The 18,293-nt window shown below is 39.2% G+C and overlaps 1 protein-coding gene and 1 pseudogene across 2 annotated transcripts in view; both read left to right on the top strand.

The window, feature by feature from the left end:
• LOC130091087 (NACHT, LRR and PYD domains-containing protein 12-like) overlaps positions 1 to 18,293 on the top strand; it is a 287,371-nt gene that overhangs the window by 247,896 nt on the left and 21,182 nt on the right. For both annotated transcript variants that reach the window (XM_056258781.1, XM_056258782.1), the window contains 2 exons: positions 15,405 to 15,575; positions 17,338 to 17,508. In XM_056258781.1, coding sequence (XP_056114756.1) covers positions 15,405 to 15,575; positions 17,338 to 17,508 — 342 coding nt within the window. The remainder of the gene's footprint in view (positions 1 to 15,404; positions 15,576 to 17,337; positions 17,509 to 18,293) is intronic.
• Positions 9,890 to 12,167, top strand: LOC130091098 (protein NLRC3-like; annotated as a pseudogene).

Below are 18,293 nucleotides of genomic sequence, written 5' to 3'. Positions count from 1 at the left end.
CCCTACGATCTTCACCCCCCGCCGAAGAATGAGGAATCTCTTCGCCTGTGGTTAAAAGCTTTAAATTTGAAGAAACCACCGAAGCGACCGTATGTTTGTTCTTTTCATTTCGTGGACACAAGACCCACAGAAGACCACCCGATACCAGAAAAGTGGCTGGGCTACGAAGTCCCAATAAAAACACCAAGGAGACGTGTCCAGAGGTTAGCAGACACAGGTAATGTTAACTCTTGTTAGTTCTCAGTTTGTGTCCCTCTTGACAGTTAATATCTTTCACATAAAGCCAACTGTCTTTTAAGTTTGTTCTCTCTGTATATTTATCCATTGTGCATCAATTAAAAGAATTTACATAGAGGACAAAAATGTCCGTGTCAAAAAACTGTCATAAACTTTTAAGATTGGGAGCACAGACTTAAGTTTGGTATCATTTTAAAGAAGACCCGTGGCAGATAATTGCTGAAGTAAAAAAAATAATAAGTACATAGGTTTAAGTTTATGAAAATTATATATGAACATTATTTTATATAAAATATATATTTTATGAAACGAGTTGAACTCTAAAACGGCTAGAAAATCAAAGCCATATATCTAAAAAAATGAGCTTTCGGTAAGATTTTGATTGGGTGCAGTATCAGATGTTCTCCGGTGGGTGCCAGCAAAATTCCACTAGTGCACACAGTGATTGGATTTGTTAGTAGTTGAATTTCTCTCTCTCAATATTACAAACACACACGCACATATTATTTTTTTGTAACACACATACTAACCACACTCTGACATCCATACCAACACACCCGCACAAATATTGTTGCATAATTTACCCAATTGGCTCTATAATATACACTGTTAGCAATTGATGTAATTTTTACAATAGATTTTACGCCTATCACCAGACCACTTTTGTTTCTGACTTTCTTTGAATGAGCACTAATACAGGTGTTTCTCTATTAGCTTGCTGTTAAGGTAGTTGTAAGTAGTCTAGGCATGTTTTATGTGTTTTGCTAAACTGGGCTAATGTGGTCTTATGTTTGGCAGATGACAGCCACTGTGATGAGGAGGCTGACCAGACCATTCCACAGTCAGAGTCACCTCTGCATAAAGATGCTGACACTCAGTGGGAGGTGCAGGCACTGATGGATCACCCCTACACATTAGGAGGAAAGATGAAGGATGTATGCGACAGAGAAACACAATGTGGTGGAGAAGTACCCCTTGCCCATGCCATCCTGAAGAATGACACTAGCTGTGTGTTGTACACAGGCCTTTCTCTCAATGTATTTTTTGATCATGTTAAATATCTGGAACAGTTCTATAAAGCAAACTTTAAGATGCACGAAATGGATCAAATATTGATGACCATGATGAAACTCAAGTTGAATCTACTCCAGGGTGATCTTGCAGAACGCTTTGCTGTGTCCCAGGGGTTAGTGAGCAGGATCCTCTCCTACTGGATAGACACAATGGAGGAGCACATGAGAATCTACATTCCTTGGCTGCCACGGGAGACAATCCGGAGCACAATGCCTCAGTGCTTCAGGGAGAAGTTCCCCAACACCACCTGCATCCTTGACTGCACTGAGACCAACCTGCAGAAACCACACAACCTTGACTCCAGAGGCGAGTCCTACAGCCATTATTATTCCAGCAATACTATAAAGTATTTAGTTGCTATTGCCCCGTGTGGGCTTGTTATGTTCATTTCTCCTGCTTATGGAGGCAGGTGTAGTGACAAGTTCATCACTCAGGAGTCTGGCTTCCTGGAGTATCTTCGTCCCGGTGATGAAGTGATGGCAGACAGAGGCTTTATCATCAGAGATCTGCTGTTTGAGAGAAGGGTTAACCTTGTTCTACCAGCGTTCACTCATAAAGGAGGGCAGTTGTCTGATGAGGATGTAACTGCCACAAGGAGGATTGCAAATGTGCGCATTCATGTGGAAAGAGTTATCAGGAGGCTCAAAGTGTTCAAAATAATCTCCCAGACTGTACCCATCAACTTGGCACACAAAATGGACAAAATCCTCAGAATCTGTGCGGCCCTTGTAAACATGCAGGGGGAAATCATCCACGAGGATGCTGATTGAGCATGGACGTATATTATCCATAATATTTGTAAATAATTATTTGACAGCCTGCAGTGCCTTGATTGTACTATAATTTTCACATATGATTTGTCTTTAACATTCTATTTTTCAGATATCTCTATTCTGCACTGCTGATTAGTTATTTTATAGTAAATTGTAAAATGGAATTATGATATACAAGAATGTGTTTTGGATCTCAGGTTTTATAATAAATAGTTTGTGTTTGACACCTTGATGTTTTCAATTTTCTAATGACTTTTCACCTATTGTATAATATCAACTTATTTTTAGACTATTTAATTGATTACAGATACAAAAACATGATATTTAACTTGTCCAACTAAAATGTGTATTATTAAAAATTTCTATCTTTATTAATTTGAATTGCTAATGTAATTTGTTTTATTTAGTCATATTTTGATTGAGTGGATGATGTCCTAACCACATGTAAATAACTAAAAAAGAAGACAAGGAGGCAAGAAGTTACAGTATTTCACTAATGGAATTTATTAACTCATGTCATTTGTTTACATTGAATGTATTTACAATTATTCATTTTTAAAATGGTAAAATAACACTACATTTAAACATTTCACTTATGGCATTATTTGTAGGCCATGTATTATACATATTAATTATAATCTCAATTACTATTAAAATGGTAAAACATCACCATCATGTGTAAAACTGAGCACTAGCTATAAAAAGAAAGACACCAAGGAACTAGGCTAACAAAGGGACACCGTAACAATTATTAACAGTTAGGTATTAACACAGACAAAGGAAAGCTGATGTCTGGTATGCCCATACAGCAGGTTAAAGGGATACTCCACTTTTTTTTGGAAATAGGTTCATTTTACAACTCCCCCAGAGTTAAACAGTTGAGTTTTACCATTTTCAAATCTATTCAGCTGATGTTTAGAAGAATATCAGTAACCAGACAATTTCTGGTGCCATTGACTTCCATAGTATATATTTTTTCCTACTATGAAAGTCAATGGGACCAGAAAGTGTCTGGTTACTGATATTCTTCTAAATATCAGAAAATCGGCTGAATGGATTCGAAAATGGTAAAACTCAACAGTTTAACTCTGGGGGAGTTGTAAAATGAGCCTATTTCCAAAAAAAGTGGAGTATCCCTTTAAAGACTAGAACCTGAGCCTATTTACACATATGTACATATTTATGGCACAGTATGAGTCTGCCTGACAGAAACTCATCTACAATCCTTGGCAGCATGTCAGTAAAATAGAAGGACTTGAGTTTAGGTATAACTAGTGAACAATACTCCGAATCAAATGGCACATCAATGACAACTTTCTCAGATGGAGCCCAGACAAGCAGCTTGCATCTCTCTAGTCTTGTACAAAACATACCCAGTTGGACTTGAAGGTAGTAACCACGGGATCCATTTGGTTGCAGCTGTGGAACCCCGTCCACCATCTTCACATCTGTGAGCTTGCTGGAAAAAACTTCAGCCAAAGATGCAGTTCTTGGCCAGAACAGGACATTTAATCTCCAGCAGCTCTGTGGAGTTAACCACGCCATCTGGGCTTGCAGAAAGCCATGGTTCTGTGATACTAACTACAGTGCCTCTCTTCTCAACTAGAAACCCAACGCTCTCCATCCATGCGTAGGCCACCTCCTCATTCTCCTGGCCATACCTGGTTGCAGTGTTCCCATGGAACCTAGGAAACAGGTGCTCTCTAAGAAAATTATCTGGCTTAGTAGATGCACGCACAGGGACCTTTTTTGCAGAGCTAGCAGTTACTCTTAATTTACGTGCATCAAACCACAAGTGGGAGGCGCTCTGCATTTTAGTGAACTCCTCCAAACTGGCACATTTATCTCCATCTAATTTTATGTACATATCATAAAATGACATGCATTTCTGGCACTGTATATCTGTGCCATGCTCACTATGAGGCAGCTGGAGCTGTGTGGGAGCTGCTGGAGTTTGATCTGGTTCAGCAGAGATGCATTTGTGCAGAAGGCTGCCCACTGGAACACTGGCGACTTCTAAGCTCTTCTTCAGTGCTTCATGTGAGCTGTAGGCAGGGGTTGGTGGTAGAGAGGGAGAGATGGGCAGGATGTTTTCAGAGACATCAGAACCTTCTTTGTGGTGCCTGAGTAAGATGGATGCGCAATATATCGGGAGACATTGAGTCAATCAGACATGATTTTGACCACTTCATTAAGTTTTGTTTTGAAGAAAGCCTTTCTTTAAAGCGAATTTCGTTTTGTATAAATTGTCTCTTAATTTTAATCAATTTTTTATCAACCAAATGCCTGCAAGTAAGAAGCAAATATAGGAGACAATATAATAAGCGCCGGCGTGGTCACTTGCATTGCACGTGAACTGGAGCATCTCATCATAAATTAACCGAAACTCAACGTATAGAATTTAAGCTTGAAATGTCTTGAAACGAAACAATTCAAAACGAAAAGAAATAGGCTACTCTCTGATTATGTAATCCAGGGGCGCAACTACACAGTGTCAGAGGGGTATGCAGCAACAATTTTTGCGCCCCCCCCCCCCCCCCCCCACACACACACAAAAAATAAAAATAAAAAATAAGTGTGCCATGTAATAAGTGAGTAGGATTGAGTGAGAGCTAACACACATAAAATAAGTGCAAAATTGTCATTTATTAATACAATTAAACTATAGCTACTCCACCGTGATGAACCCCCCTAAAAAAAGTATTAGCTCCATTGGAACAGCAATAGCAGTGTTTCTCACAGGATTTTAGGTAAAACTGTGGTAGGTGGACCTCTGTTTGTTTCTCTAGGGGGGTGGGGGTGCCCCCCCCTAAGAAAATGTTGTGTTCTTTAATGTTAAATTCATCAGTCTGGTGCACTTTGAGAGTTCAAAATTAAAAGCTCCAACCCATATTCAGGGTGCAAAATTAAACAAAGAACAATTCAAACCTCTTTTAGTAAGTGTCTGTCTACATTACACTACTACATAATAATAGTTATAATATTAATCCCATGATAGTAATAGCCATATTGTAAAACAAATGCACTGAAAAATAAAAGAAACTTTCATAATTAGTTTTGTAGGCTACTAATTTCTATACTTGAAAGATATAAGCACATGATGACATGTTTCATGGGCCGGTGTGTCAGCAAAAAAAATAACGCTGACTTTTTTTGACCAATGCATTACACCGGCACTAACCCAGCGCCGCCAATTAAGCAAAAAAATAAATAAATAAATGGGCCGCCGATGTACTAGTTTTATGGACCGTTAAGAAAAAGAAAAAAGTATGAGATGTATCGGCCGAAAAAGCACGTCGGCCCACCGGGAATCACGGTAGTCCCGATGGCCACAGCGATATAGATAGCCTATGCCTTGATGTCACACTTTAAATCCTACCTGTTGGCTTTCAGCATGCACTTATTTAGCTGCTGTCGCATCAATTGACATGCCATCTCCTTTTCCCTCTTTCTTTTTCTATTTTTAGCCCCACAGCATTTTGTTTTATCCATCTTTTTCGACGACAACTCACTACTCGTTCCTGCTCGCTCAGCACTCACGACGCCCCCGCCCGCTCGCGATATTACCCCGCCCCCTTCTCCATGAGGGCGCCTACTCTAGCCTGTTAGTCCTCTAAAATTTTATATAACATTGAAGAAATGCAGAAATGATTTAGAAACGCACAACAGCAGCTACATATGGAAAATACAATATATATACTGTATATATATATATATATATATATATATATTATATATATATATATATGAATGAAATTTTAATTATTATTTTTTTTACCATCGCTTTGGCGCCCCCCATGGTGCTGCGCCCCTACGCGCCGCATATAGCGCATACCCACTTTTTGCGCCACTGGCCTGAAACATATGTTGCTTAACCTTTTGGGGACTAAATTGCGCTGTGTCCCTGAGTTCCAGTGGCGCTGCTCATCTGTGCAGGACAATCCAGTCAGACCTTTGGACACTGCAAACTGCACCTTTAACAAAGTTTAAATAGAACAGTTACATATTTTTAACATATTACAGTATTAATGTAAAAAAACTTATATAGAAAATATGGACAGTTTATGGTGACAACTATAAACTGTCCATATTTTTCAACTTACCTTGATGATGCATTTACCCAAATTGCCATTTGAGATTAAACTGATATGAATTAGAATTGGTATACTTACCTACACAGAAAGGAGGTGGTTCACCAAAATGTGGTGTGGTGACAGAATATTACCTTTACCCAAACTTGAACGACCTTACCTTAACCCAAGCAGCATCAATGAACAAGAGATTAGACTTTTACTTATCTGGAAAAGGTGCACAATCTGTAGATTAAAAAATAAAAATGTTAGTCATATACTAAATTTTATTTCCCAAATACCTTAGAAGCCAAAGTTTCCATACGCTCTTCTATCTGATACCCAAACAGTACAAATAAAATAGAAACGTTTATTTCTATCTTATTTGTACTGTTTGGATATCAGATGCTTCAAGTTCAATGTAAATCTAGCTTAAAATTGAATGTGACAAACTTGCATCAAGAGCTCTGTGAGTACACATCAGATTGGTACAATGTGTCAAGCTTCAAGCCTACACATTATGAGGTAGGCATCAGTTAACATTTAGATATCAAATTGTAATGTTAGTTAAATCCCAAATATTTAGCACTGCTCTCTATGTAAAATATATGACTAGCAATCTAATCACAACAAGGCAACAACTAGCGTGTTATGGCACTGAACTATATAGTCTGTATATAAAACAGACAACTGAACAGACAATTCATTACATTAGCATACCTTCCATAAGATCGCCGCTGCGTGACTGCAGGACTTCCCCTGACCCGCGACACATGAACATCCGGCCGTCTCAATAGTGCCGGTTGAGGTAGTCAGGATCCATGCAGAGTGAACGTCAAACTTGCTTTGGCTTGGTTGGACATCAGCCTTCATGAATACCAGGTCATCGATGTTGTTATTGATAAACACCTTGCCAACTTTTCCACTGTGGAGGTACTGATACGCCTCTGTACTTTTGTAATTGCGCATTGTAGACCCATCCGCACCAAGTGACAACACAAAATAATTAAATATGTCCTCGTACGTTATATGAGGCCACTTCTTCATGTCATCCTCCCACTCGTGAATCGTTTGAGGGTGTGGCACTGACCTGCCATTTCGATTGCTTAGCGATTTTTGGAAATGTTCCCACGACATAGTTCACCAACTTAGTTCAGCTAACGTTAGTTAGCCCAGGGAAGCGAAGAAACGGAAGTGCCGCACAAAAACCGGAAGTTGGACCTATAGTTACTTCCGCGTTCGAAAATAAGGCGAATAGGTCACCTTCAGACCCGTCGCCAGACCTCAGTCTTAAGGGGGGCATGTGAAATGCATGGGGGGGCACAATTATTATTAGCCTACTACGTATATTTATAATAATCGTATACTCTATTCGCACAGCACGTAATCGTCACGTTAAACATAACCAACAGCTTTATGACCAGGTAGCCTATAGCCTACACCACATTACATAGAAGCAATGTTATGAATAACCATAACATACTTGACTATACAACATATTAGATGTAACACCAGTCCAGAAGCTTCTCTAAAACATTGCATTTTGAAGCAGTCAACAGAGGGATATGCATTGCCAATGAGACACACACACACACACTGATGTTACATCTGAGACTGAAGCTTCAAAGCGCGTATCGAGTACGCAGCGCAATTTCTCATGAAGCGCTGTGCCGGAGCGCGTATTGTTTTCAGAGAAACACGTGATCAACGAAAAACGAAGCCTCACTTTCTTTCCAGTCACGTTAATGCTTCACTTTGTGTGTTGGACTGTTTGAACCCAGACCACTACTCTACAGGTTTTTGGAAGTTTAAGCGCATTTACTAACTCTTTTTTAATTATTTGCCCATCCCTAACACACGCACGGTCGCACGCACACACACGCACAGAGACTTTGAACCTACCGGTACTTTGAGTGGAGGCAGCGCTGTCCTCTCTCCAGACGAACTGAAGCGAGTAGTAAGCCGGCGAAAACTCATCTGACTATAGCTTTAAAATGCGCGGTAACTGTTGAGTGGCTACACTGACGTGATACGTCACGTACGTATCCTAACTTTCTTTTTAGTGAGGCCGTGATAGGCTGTTGCAGTGTAGATTCCCATCAATCAAACACAATCACACCATTGTTTCTTTATATATTTTTAATGTTTTAATGATAAAGAATGCAACTATTATAATATAAAATTAAAGTAATTTTTTTAAGAAAAAAAAAATGTGCCTGGGGTGGGGGGGCACAAGCATTTTTGCGGGCGGGCCCGGCCCCCTATGGCCCGCCCATAGCGACGGGTGTGGTCACCTTTAAGTTGTTGCGCTTGTGATAACGCGTCGTAGGTCACATGATAACGTCAACATGGCGGATGATGTCCGGATCGCATTCATACTCAACGAGATTTGGCTATAAAGTACCTACTCTTTTAGCGCTCGTTAAAGCCTAGTTCATACTACAGGATTATAAGCCCGATTTAAGCCCGATTGCAAATCGTTGAGCTCGCCGACAGGTCAGGGTGTTATCACGTGCAAATCGCGGGGGATTAGCGGAGGATGGACGCTCGCCAATCTGTTAGTATGAAAGAGCCAACAATGCATCAAAGACGCTCGCTGACGCCTCGCAGACGCGTCGCCGAGCCCAGAAAAATATCTAGCATGCTAGATATCCAGAGCTGTCGCCCGACTCAACCTCAGTGATGTCATGAGCTACAGCCAATCAGAGCAAGGCATGGGTTGCTCCAATCAGAGCAAGGCATGGGTCTTCGTCTTCTTCGCTGGGTATTAGCGCGCGTGCTGTTTCGCGTCATTTCCGGTTCGTTTTAGCGCGTGATTTTTTGTGACAAAACGTGGTTTGTAGACAAGATTGAATCGTTGGGTGACAGAGTTGTTGTCAACTCGTGTAGTGCGTTACCTCCTGTTGCGGATCAATCACGTTGTGTCGTGTGGTGTGAACAGCTCAACAACTTGAACACTCCTGATTTCACAGAGAGCAAGTCATGTAGTGTGAACCGGACAGTTCAGCCCGACGTTTTAAAATCATGTAGTGTGAACTAGGCTTAAGTAAGTACTCATTGAAATTAAGTACCTACTCATTGAGTATGCGGTTTCGGACGCAGCCGAACACACCTGAAGCCTCGTTTTTTCTAAAATCACGTGACTTGCCCGAACCACAAATTCAAAACAAAAGATTAGCAAAGTGTTTCGAAATCTCCGATCACTAGTTCAAGTTGCCATGAGTATCTTTCAACACTACTAAGTCAGTGAAGACCATAGACTGTAAAAAAATAGGTGAAGACACACAACGTGCACGAGCGTCTTACGGGAAACGTGCCCGTCGTGTGACGTAATCATCCCTCGTGACGGTGTCACACAAATCGAAAGTAAATGTTCAGAGTTGATGTTCGCCGTTTTAACAACCAGAATCGATTCTTTGAAATATGATATGCGTTTAATTGGAACATTTGTAATGAATTTGCGTTTAGCTACTTGAAAGGTGAAGATTATAAAACGAAAGAAAATATTCTCGGGTTTGAAGCGCCTTTAGTGTGACTTCTACTAAACTTACACAGCCTTAAGTTTTCTCTGAAAGACCGTTTAATTCTTCTGGTTAGGTTTAGGTATGATACCATTGATACGTGTTTGATATTTCTATGTGTGTTTGAGTGAACGTCTCCGTCTCGTGATCCTATTTCTGCCCCTTTCAGCTGATTTACTGTGTTTGTCATTTCCATCCATAGTCAGTGTTGGAGATCAGATTCTTTTTCAGCTGTTCAGCTTCATCATGGATGACACACACACATCCAGAGATGAAGATTTTTCTCCCGATGGCAGGTATTTTGAATAAATATAAATTACATTTAAAATGTAAAATATGTTTTTGTTAAGTTAAAATTTAAAGTTGTATTACAAACAATACCAGCCTAAAGTGCTTTTGATGGAAAATACGTTTTAAAGACCTTAAAATAAAATGATTATAACCATAAAGTATCAGATCTGTTCTGTTATAGTTCATTTCATCGGAAGAGATCAGAACCAGAGCCCAGCTGTGTGTCTATGAGGAGTGACGCGTCTATGGATCGGCCAGTAAATTTTAAGAGTGTGGATACAAAGACTGATCTAAGGTATAACATTTTTGTAAAAATATGATAATAGTATGCCATTTTGTATTATCAGAATAGTATTCTGATATTGAATAATTATTTTTGTACATTGTTTATATTTATTTTTAGCTGATATTTTAATGTATAGTTTTGCTCACACAGACACATCTATGAGAGTGCTTAGTTAAATGTACAGTTTTGGATCAACATAGAAACATTGTAAGGTTTTTTTATTTGTGCTATGGATAACATAATTTAAGTGTTTGTTTGTTTTAAATACAGTGTTTAGAGCATTCACTTTAATTTGTTATAGTTCTCTGTTATTCTCTCTCTCTTTGTTATAGTTCATTTCATCAGAAGAGATCAGAACCAGAGTCCAGCTGTTTGTCTATGAGGAGTGACAGGTCTATGGATAAAATAATAGATTTTAAGAGTGTAGATACAAAAACTGATCTAAGGTATAACATTTACATAACAATATGATCATAGTATGGCATTTTGTGTTATCAGAATAGTATTCTGATATTAAATAATTATGTTTGTACATTGTATATAGTTATTATTTTTATCTTTATCTGATATTTTAACGTATGTTAACGTTCATTGCTGACAGAGACACATCTATGAGAGCGCTTAGTTAAAAGTACAGTTTTTGTATCAACATCAACATAGTATAAATAAAAACCTGTGAAGTGTTTGGATAAAATAAGTGGGTTAGTGTATAAGTATATAACACAAATAAGTGTTTTTTATTTTGAATACAGTAATTTAAACTGAAATACAGACATTTAATTCACTTTAATGTCTCTGTAATAGTTCATTTCATCAGAAGAGATCAGAACTAGAGCCCAGCTGTGTGTCCATGAGGAGTGGCGCGTCTGTGGGTCATATAATAGAATTTAAGAGTGGAGATACACAGACTGACCTCAGGTATAACGTTTCTGTAAAATATATGATTTGATTATGATACAGAAAAGACTTATTGCTTGTTAACTCGTGTAATAATTTGGTATGTTATTTTTACAGCCATGAAGTCCTCAACAGCTTTAGATCAAATCTGATGAAGAAGTTTGAGTGTCTTTATGAGGGAACAGCAAATCAGGGAAACCCAACACTCCTGAATGAGATCTACACAGAGCTCTACATCACAGAGAGTGAGAGTGGAGAGATCAGTAATGAACATGAGGTGAGACAGATTGAGACACAATCCAGGAGAGCAGCAACAGAGGACACACCGATCAAATGCAATGACATCTTTAGACCTTTACCTGGACAAGACAAACCCATCAGAACTGTGCTGACAAAGGGAGTCGCTGGCATTGGAAAAACAGTGTCTGTGCAGAAGTTCATCCTGGACTGGGCTGAAGAGAAAGAGAATCAGGACGTCCAGCTCATATTTCCACTTCCTTTCAGAGAGATCAATTTAATGAAGGACAAAACACTCAGTCTTTCAGAGCTTCTTCATGTCTTTTTCCCTGAAACTAAGGAAATATCCAGTGACAAATATAAAGTGTTGTTCATCTTTGATGGTCTGGACGAGTGTCGTCTGTCTCTGGATTTTCAGAGCGATGTGAGGTTGTGTGATGTAAGTGAATCAGCTTCAGTGGACGCGCTGCTGACGAACCTCATTGTGGGGAATCTGCTTCCCTCTGCTCTCATCTGGATCACCTCCAGACCAGCAGCAGCCGATCTCGTCCCCTCTGAGTGTGTCCATCGAGTGACAGAAGTACGAGGCTTCAATGATCCACAGAAGGAGGAATACTTCAGGAAGAGAATCAGTGATCAGAGACTGGCCAATACAATCATCACACACCTGAAGTCCTCAAGGAGCCTCTACATCATGTGCCACATCCCAGTGTTCTGCTGGATCTCAGCCACTGTTCTGGAGAAGATGTTGAGCGAAGCAGAGACTGGAGAGATTCCCAAGACTCTCACTCAAATGTACACGCACTTCCTGATCCTTCAGACCAACATCAACCATGAGAAGGACTATGAGAAGAACGTGACAGATGAAGACATGATCCTCAAACTGGGGAAACTGGCTTTTCAGCAGCTTGTGAATGGCAATGTGATCTTCTATGAGGAAGACCTGAGAGAGTGTGGCATTGATGTGACAGAAGCATCAGTGTACTCAGGATTGTGCACTCAGATCTTCAGAGAGGAGTTTGGCTGGTATCAAGGGAAAGTCTTCTGCTTTGTTCATCTGAGCGTTCAGGAACATCTTGCGGCTGTATATGTGCACCTCTCCTTTACAAACAACAACACAAATGTGTTTGACTCAATCACTAAACCGAATTTGCGGTCTAAAGTTAAGGACTGGTTTCGTCAAAATTCTTTAGAACATGTTTCATTGTCTGCTCTGCATCAGAGAGCTGTGAATGAGGCTCTACAGAGTAAAAATGGACATCTGGACCTTTTCCTGCGGTTCCTTCTGGGTCTTTCAGTGAAGTCTCATCATATTCTCCTTCAAAGACTAATGAAACAGACAAGCAGATCTGACAGCAATGAGGAAACAGTTCAGTACATCAAGAAGAAGATCAGGACCATTGACTCTCCAGAGAAATCCATCAATCTGTTCCACTGTCTGAATGAACTGGGTGATCATTCACTAGTGGAGGAAATACAACAGTATCTGAAATCTGGAAGAATAAAGGAAGCCAAACTCTCTTCATCTCAGTGGTCAGCTGTAGTCTTTGTGTTGTTGACATCAGAGGAGAAGCTGGATGAGTTTGATATTAATGATTTTGTTGGAAGAGACAATAAATCTGAAAAACTAAAGGTTTTTCAGAAGCTGCTTCCTGTGATTAAAGAATCCAGATCAGTTCAGTAAGTATCATTAAAAAAAATCAGTTCACTGTTAAAGGTACAATATGTAAGAATTTTGTAATAAAATATCCAAAAATCACTTGCACAGTGGGATATATTTCCTGCAGTTGTGTACTTACAATATCCCAAAAGTCTCCAAAGATTTTTTTATTTCAGACAAATTTTAAATAAGTGGCCGTCCCGGAAAAAAATGTCGCCTGTCAATGACGCAATATCCGCGCTAGCCTCGGTTTCCGCTCGTACTGCCATAGCCGTGACGTAACCATGGCGACAGACGTGGACAACTGCGTAGTTCGTAACGTTTAGGGGCACGCAGTTTTTGGGTGCTTCTCAATATCCCTCCTCGTCTCCTCACTCCTCCGTCCTCCATCCTATGACCTGGAAACCAATCGAGCTCAGCCATCTTGAAGGACATCTCAATTCTCTAATTGCACCGCGAGGAGGCGAGGTTCGAGGAGTGAGGAGGCTTCCAGAGGAGCTATGAGCGAGGATACACAGGTGTACCCTTTGCGGGAGAGTTTTATCGACTAAACATGACACATGTATCAATTCTCCTCCCCCTTCACATCTGTCACAATCATTTGAATTTAAACTTTACTTTTGTAGTTTACATAAACCACACAACTCACATATTTCAAAAAGGTATCTTGCTTTATTATTATTTATTATGAATTTCTTAAACAAACTTTAACAACATAAGGGCAGATCCTTTGAGCACTGCTGATGACGCAGTGAAGTGATGCTCGAGTGATCAAGTATTCCAATGTATAAAAAAGCTTTCATTCAATTCCTCCGTCCTCATTTTTTTCCTTGCAGCCTTCCCTCGCGTCCTACAGGGGGTGGAGCTGAGACGCGAGGAAAGGAAACGAGGATGCACAAATAAGAAATGAGAAGCACCCCTTGTTTCTTTCAAACATAGACCATGGCAAGCAGACTTTGGGACAAACAGGAGAACTAAAATGAGGATCAATATCAGCGTGGCATTTTTGAGATGCCGAGAGTTCCACGTCCGCAAAAATCAATGTTATATAACGTTAGCTCAACATGATGAAATGTTAGAATATGGTCAGTATGTTATTCTAATGTTGATCTAGCTTACTGCTAGTTTCGTATAGCAAACGATCTAGCACGTAGTACTGTATAACATTATAACTTTCAACACATTTAAATGCCGTTTAGTGTGATAGTTTAACGTTAGACCAAGTGAAGCAGCGCTGCGTTACCTCACAAGTTTAATTTGTCTAATAAACTGACCTGTGTGAGTAATCCAGCACTTGCGGGTAGTTCGGTATAATTAAATGTCCTTATTCCTTTATATCCGCGGGACTCGCGTGTGATATCTGTCTCTTTAGCAATCGCGACCTGCTTCATACCACTGTAATGTTAAAAAACATGAATGTTTGCACTCATCCATAAACATTATTAGATACATCAGCTTGACAGCAAGTCCCATCATTCAGCTCATCACTGCGTCATCAACCTACGCCTTTGTTATTGTTGGAAACTGCGCCCTATTATGGCGAAAAAATCTTACATATTGTGCCATTAAAACATTAGGAAAATAAAAGTTCATAAATCTTCAGTGCTGCAGATGTTGTCTAGAATTCAGTGGTCAGTATTTTATATTGTTTCCTAAACCATGCCGTTATGCAGCGTGTAATTGGCCATCGATCCTCTCAGCAGAAAGAAAAACAAAACTTTTTTCAATGGATTATATATAGCCTAGAAAGAGCGCTTCCTTTCCAATAACTAAAAGCTGTCACTCATCTCAGTTCACAATCTCACAAAGTTCCATTATAAAAAATAAAGATGTATAAATAAAAATTTGTTAATGAAAGGATTTGCGAACATGCAAAAACTCAACGCAACGCAAGCAACGCTCTACTGTTTGAGCTACAGGAAACCATACTTTGCTAACAATGCTTTTGGGAAACACAACACTGATCCGCACTTCTCTTGCCAGATTGAAGCCATGATAGCAGTTTCATCGAACTTTTCATCATTTCATCCACCAGTAAAATAATATTTTATTCCTCCGCGTACCACTAGAGAGAGCCTGCCACAGTTTGAGAATCAGTGGAATAGAGTCATTTATTAAAGCAGATTTTGCACAAGACTGACTTTTAATATAGCGCAAATAAGAGATTATTTTCCTGATTGAATGATACTTAAGATGTTTTATGTTCATGTTTTGTGACATTTTATATCTCAATCTAATGATCCATCAAACATATTAATTTGTGCTTTTAGTTTGAACTTTCTCTTTAATAATGGATTCACTGCTAAACTGATCTGATCTGAACTGAGAGAGTGAAGAGTGTGTCGTTGTTCTCTACAGGTTGAGGGATTGTGGCGTCACAGATGAAGGTTTTGCTGATCTGACTTCAGCTCTGAGATCAAACCCTGAACACCTGAGAGAACTGAGTCTGTCTGGGAATAAAATAGGAAAATCAGTGAATCTGCTGTCTGATGTACTACAGAATCCTCACTGTAAACTGGAGAAACTGTGGTAAGATCATATTAGACTCTCACACATGAATCACAATGTAAAGTATATTTGAAGTGTTCAGCCTCTTTCTGCTGCTGTGAGTTCAGCTGATTGAGCTGTAAATGATTGAACACATGAGCTGATCCTCAATAACATGAAACTGCAGGACTGAGAGTCACACCGAACTACACACTTTCACACACAATCAAATGTAAAATGAAAACACACACACATTGATACTCCATAGTACAGATCTAAGTAACATATTAAAACACACACACATGCACTAATTGATACTCCATAGGCTAGTTTTACTATGTTACTTAGATCTGTACTATGTAGTGAATAGAGCAGTCATTCTCAATTTTTACACCAAGTAAAACTCAGAAAACATTTGGCTCTCCAAGTATCACCATAATGACCAATATTAAAATACAGTAGTGTAGTTGGCCTAACTATTCAGCTACAGCTATGACCAGCTCAAAACAAGGCAGGTTTATTCCTAATAAGAATTTTTTCAATGTCAGCCACTTTAAACATTGTAAATACACAGTTTAAACATTATCACTGCATTGTGCTGCTTACATGCAGGTAAATAAAAACTTAAATAATGATTCAATTAAAATGTACTGTACCTAAAATTGCTTTCATGCATTCATTGCTAAGAACTTTGCCACATAACACACACTGTGGCCTGGGCTCTTCCTCTCTCCCAGTCCAAATAAATCCAAATTTGATGTAGTTCGAGTCATAATTAGTAATAACTTAATGAATCTGTTTGAGATTGAACTAATGCTAAATGTTTTGCTATAAATTACGGACATGGCATCTGAGGACTATTTCTCTCTTTCTTTTCAGTCATTTTGCTTTATTTCCAGATTCAATCATAGGTTCTTTCTTAAGTAGGCTACTAGAGCACGTACTCACATGCGCACAGTTAAAAAAACAATGCTTTAAATCTCTCGACAAACTAAAAGACGTAAATTATATTTGTATGACATATAAATAAAAGATACAGATTGTACTGTATAGCTTGCTTATTTAGCTCAATATAAGGATTTATTGAGTCCACATGCCATGAAAACTAGAAACTATTCTTCTAACCACAGGTCGAGAGCTGTCGTTCCAACCACACAACTTTGCGATTGTTCGTTAAAACAATGGTTTCGGGAAACACTGACTTGTTGAACTACGTTGATAACAACAGAACTTGCAACCACTTTACATTACATTTATGCATTTGGCAGACGCTTTTATCAAGGTACACATTTACATTCTTATCAGTTCTTGCTTTCCCTGGGAATCGAACCCATGACCTTGACGTTGTAAGCGGCAACGCTCTACTGTTTGAGCTGTTTGAGGAAACCATAGTTGGCTAACAATGCTTTTGGGAAACACAACACTGATCCGCACTTCTCTTGCCAGATTGAAGCCATGATAGCAGTTTTATCGAACTTTTCATCATTTCACCAGTAAAGTAATATTTAATTCAGTGATTCCTCTATTCCACTGATTCTCAAACTGTGGTATGCAGAGTCATTTATTAAAGCAGATTTTTGCACAAGACTGACTTTTAATATAGTGCAAATAAGAGATTATTTTCCTGATTGAATGATACTTAAGATGTTTTATGTTCATGTTTTGTGACATTTTATATCTCAATCTAATGATCCATCAAACATATTAATTTGTGCTTTGAGTTTGAACTTTTTTTAATGGATTCACTGCTAAACTGATCTGATCTGAACTGATAGAGTGAAGACTGTGTCGTTGTTCTCTACAGGTTGAAGGATTGTGGTGTCACAGATGAAGGTTTTGCTGCTCTGACTTCAGCTCTGAGATCAAACCCTGAACACCTGAGAGTACTGGATCTGTCTGGGAATAAAATAGGAGAATCAGTGAATCTGCTGTCTGATGTACTACAGAATCCTCACTGTAAACTGGAGAAACTGGGGTGAGATCATATTTGACTCTCACACATGAATCACAATGTAAAGTATATTTGAAGTGTTCAGTCTCTTTCTGCTGCTGTGAGTTCAGCTGATTGAGCTGTAAATGATTGAACACATGAGCTGATCCTCAATAACATGAAACTGCAGGACTGAGAGTCACACTGAAATACACACTTTCACACACAATCAAATGTAAAATGAAAACACACACACACACATGCATTAATTGATACTCCATAGTACAGATCTAAGTAACATTTTAAAACACACACACACACACACACACACACACACACACACACACACACACACACACACACACACACACACACACACACACACACACACACACACATGCACTAATTGATACTCCATAGGCTAGTTTTACTATGTTACTTAGATCTGTACTATGTAGTGAATAGAGCAGTCAGTCATTCTCAATTTTTACACCAAGTACCACCTCAGAAAACATTTGGCTCTCCAAGTATCACCATAATGACCAATATTAAAATACGGTAGCGTAGTTGGCCTAACTATTCAGCTACAGCTATGACCAGCTCAAAACAAGGCAGGTTTATTCCTCCTGATAAGAATTTTTTTAATGTCAGCCACTTTAAACATTGTAAATACAGTTTAAACCTTAAAGCTGCAAGCAGCATTGAAAGGGCCCTCGCACCCGTGCCACCGCCACCCGGTGGCTTTAGGAAGACAGAGCACGGTGGGAAATGTGCATTTAAGTAGGTAAATATAGGAGGAGTATGTCAAAGTCAGTTACAAAAATGTCCTT

This window comes from Rhinichthys klamathensis, unplaced genomic scaffold (assembly GCF_029890125.1).
Source record: "Rhinichthys klamathensis goyatoka isolate OS25496 unplaced genomic scaffold, OSU_Roscu_1.1 h1tg000159l_1, whole genome shotgun sequence".
Lineage (NCBI taxonomy): Eukaryota > Metazoa > Chordata > Actinopteri > Cypriniformes > Leuciscidae > Rhinichthys > Rhinichthys klamathensis.
The sequence above is the reverse complement of the archived record's forward strand: the minus strand, read 5'-3'. Positions and strand labels throughout refer to the sequence as shown.